Source organism: Hibiscus syriacus, unplaced genomic scaffold (assembly GCF_006381635.1).
Source record: "Hibiscus syriacus cultivar Baekdansim isolate YM2019G1 unplaced genomic scaffold, ASM638163v2 tig00110925_pilon, whole genome shotgun sequence".
In the NCBI taxonomy this organism is placed as follows: Eukaryota; Viridiplantae; Streptophyta; class Magnoliopsida; order Malvales; family Malvaceae; genus Hibiscus; species Hibiscus syriacus.
Window position 1 is genome coordinate 474,836 of NW_024062912.1, and position 3,600 is coordinate 478,435.

At 35.9% G+C, this 3,600-nt stretch overlaps 1 protein-coding gene across 2 annotated transcripts; it reads right to left on the reverse strand.

Moving 5' to 3' along the window:
* Positions 1–888: 888 nt before the first annotated feature.
* On the reverse strand, positions 889–3,300 carry LOC120146380 (zinc finger CCCH domain-containing protein 26-like). 2 transcript variants are annotated; one of them, XM_039159964.1, is made up of 5 exons: positions 3,041–3,300; positions 2,668–2,961; positions 1,501–1,764; positions 1,258–1,331; positions 889–1,165 (listed from the first exon to the last, which is right to left on the reverse strand). In XM_039159964.1, the coding sequence occupies exons 1-5, from the start codon at positions 3,092–3,094 to the stop codon at positions 1,126–1,128; spliced, it is 726 nt and encodes a 241-aa protein (XP_039015895.1). In that variant the 5' UTR covers positions 3,095–3,300; the 3' UTR covers positions 889–1,125. The 2 variants fall into 2 exon arrangements, with proteins under 2 accessions (XP_039015895.1, XP_039015894.1); XM_039159963.1 differs by having other exon boundaries at positions 889–1,331; positions 3,041–3,298.
* Between the last annotated feature and the right edge of the window lie 300 nt (positions 3,301–3,600).

A 3,600-nucleotide genomic window follows, 5' to 3' on the forward strand; every position in this document is an offset into this window, starting at 1 on the left:
TAACTTTCATGTCACCTAATCTACTAACAACAATTAACTCATGGTGACCACATTTTAATTACATAAAAATAAAAGTGATCATATATTATATTTTTTTGAAATCAATGAGGAAAAATAGACAAATAAAAAATATAACTGATCATGTAGTTAATCTAAAAATAAATTAAAATAATGTATAATTTTATTTTTTATATAATAATTTATAAATTAAATTAAAATATATATTAAGAGGAAGCGGATGCTGAAGCCAGCAATGATGGCTATCTAGCAAGCGGTCCGGATGGGGTTATCTGAAATTAATGTTGAAGCGGACACATAACAGAATTACGGATGCCTTTGCCGTGAAGTCGATGGAAAGGATATTTAATTTTAAGAGAAATAAAATATTATTCCATATTTAGGAAGGTATCAATTCACTACCATTTAGAGATTTTAATGACATAACCTCCGCCCAGAGAGAGTGATTGACAACAATATAATTAAACCAGATTATATCCTCAATTCTTAAGAGATTTAAGGTCTGATATTCAGACCAAACCATAATTTTTCACCCGCGTGGGACTCAGTTCTTGGATATGCATATTACATGACTAACAAAAATCCAGGCTCCTATAAATGGACATCAATAGGTACTCAAGTCAATGTTAAAGCAGAAAAATAACAAAACCATCCAACCATTGGTTCTTAATCGGTTCACTTCCGGCCGGCTAAGCTTGTAAGGCTCAGCAACCATCATGATCAAACCAAAAACATTCTAACGGCTACCGATACAGAAAACGATCCAATATATTCACCTGCGTTTTATTCACCACAAAAGCAAAAAGGAAAATGTCTCCCCCCCCGAATTTTGCTTGTAGCGAATATTCAAACCACCTATATCATTCAGCCGGATCACAGGTGAAAGGGGTGCAGGAGGTACATATCATGAAACAAAAAAACTCCTTGGAAGGGTATGAACTAACAAGAGATAATGAAATGATTGATTAAATCAGTTTAATCTTCCTGTGAAGTTTTCGAAGAAATCTGCAAAGAATCTGGTGAAGCTGCCTGCTCAGCAGGGTCATCGGAATTCTTCGTCTCCGTGTTCTGATGCTTCTTATTCACAGAGTGGTTTTCCGTGCCCAATCAGTAAGCTTTGATGGCAGAGGAGTTTTTGACAAATGGGCTGTTGGTGACATTCTTTGATATGTTAGACCAGATGAATCGAACACAGATGAAGGAAGACTTGGGTCATAATTATAAGGATATCCCACATAAGGATGATCAAATCTGCAAGTAGGCCCATATTTGCAGAGTCCATATATAGTGTAGCTAGAACATACAGCTCGCCCCTACATGTAGAAGAACACGAAATAATTAAAACTATTATTTGGCAAAAAGAAATATATTTACATTATATATGGCAACCAAACCAATAATGATCGATGCAATTGAACAGAATCAACCTAATGAATATCTAGTTAGATACCTGACCATCTGCAAAATAGACTGGAAACTTACAGGCCTTGAAGGAAGCCCGAGTGGGCCAATACCATTTACTGCTGAATTTGCAATCCTTTCCTTTGGATGATGGTACTTGCAATCAGATTCATATTTGCAAGTGCCAGTGCTCATGTAATACCGGCATTCTGGTTGATCGGGTCTTTCAGGAAAACTTGAAGCATCAAGAGCAGCTGTCCACCAGAACCTGACTCGGCTGGATTCACCGACTTGTAAGCCAAACTGGATCCAACAACACCAGCAGAAGATACAGGGTTTAGTTCCCTGATCAGAATAAAATAAGGGAATAAGAACAAAAGAAGAAATTCTAATTGACAAGAGCAACCTACCAAAAAATCAGAATAGCACGTTGCATAAGGCGTTGTAGTCGCAGGATGCTGTTGAATACTTTACATAAGGCAATCTACAGTATATGGGTTACGCTATATAAGGATATCAGAAAGTAGCAGTCAATAACATACCACTTCAGAGACTCAAAAGACATGACAAACTTTAGACACGCTGGCAGTATTATTTTCATACTAAGGAAAGTAAGAAAGAACAAAACAAAGTTAATCATTTCTAGCTTACTAGAAGAAAGAGGAAGAGAAAGAAAACCATTACCTTTTTTAATAATGAAGAACATAAATAAATAATAATAATATAAACTTTTTCAGATTCACTCAACAAGCAGCTCAGACAACATTTGAACAAAACTGAAGAGAACCGAAGTGACTTAAAATTGAGCTTATGCAATGAAGTTAAGACTTTGTCATTTTATCATTGTATCTCTAATGACAGTCACTTCCAGTGTGAACTAGTTCGTAACCATTTGAAAATAACATTATCATGTTACATAAATGTTGTAAGGATGCAGTCATGGAAATGACAATTACAACATTAGATTAGAACCAGTCAATTGAAAATGATGCACATCCAAGTCTCCAAGTTAAGAAAAGTTCATAAACCACTTGTAAAATCAAGACTAATATTTTATTATCTAAGATGCAAAGATCTTCCCCTATCACATGATTCTCTTATCCAGTTAAATGAGAAAACAACATTAAATTTAGCAATCTGAAGGTAAAGTGAAACAAAATTTTAAGAAGATCAAAATTATATACCACACGATATATCAGAGCCAGAAATTCAGGGAGATAGTACTCAAAATAAGAGGTATTCACTTGCCATGTAGGTGCTCCAGCCAAGTGTAGGGATCATGCTTTGGGAAGGAGAAACAATAACAGGCATGTAGCTTTGGCTGTGTAATCGCGGGCCAGAGACATAAGGTGCCCTAGGTAATGGCCATGTGGTTAAACCACCAGCATATGGTAGATTTGAGGGTGGCAAAATCAATGATCTAACAGGTCCATTTACAGGTAAGCCAGCCCCAGGTGATGCAGGCTGGGGATGATGGAACTTGCATGCAATTCCAAATTTGCATGATCCAGTCTGCATGTAATAAGGACATGGTTTTTCATCCTGAAATATATAGAGACAACATGACTCCATGAGAAAACACAGTCAAGAAAGCAAATCAAAGAAGAGTACAATAAAGCACCTGACGAATAGGTAGACCAAGAATGTTAAATATAACAGGTCCAGCCCCAATCATGTCATTTGGATGATGATATTTACATGTTGACCCGTATTTGCAAGTTCCTGTCTTTATAAAGTACTGCAAAGCAAGATCAAATACATTTCTAAGTTAGAAAACTTTCCAAAAAAATACTTTCTTATCAAACCCAAAAAAATAAAGAGAGCTATATCTTAATGTCAAACAGTTAAGCACTAGATCAACCAAATCAACCCTTATCTAGAGAGCTACATCAGCAACAATTTTATGTGGAAAAAGGACATGCATAACTTTGTTGGGTTAAAAGGAAACATCGGCACAATGATGATAGTATCAGCTGCCTACGAGAAAAATAGTGGCGTCAGACATCACAAAGTCGACACAAAAGCAAAAAAACAACTAAATCACGATTGGTGGCATAACCAGAAAACTGCATTTTGCCATATATCAAGTTAACATTCTCGCAGATATTGTCACAACTCGTGTCTGCTACGCATTCAGTATTCATTTTCCAAAATATTGCTTATGATAAATAACATCTATTG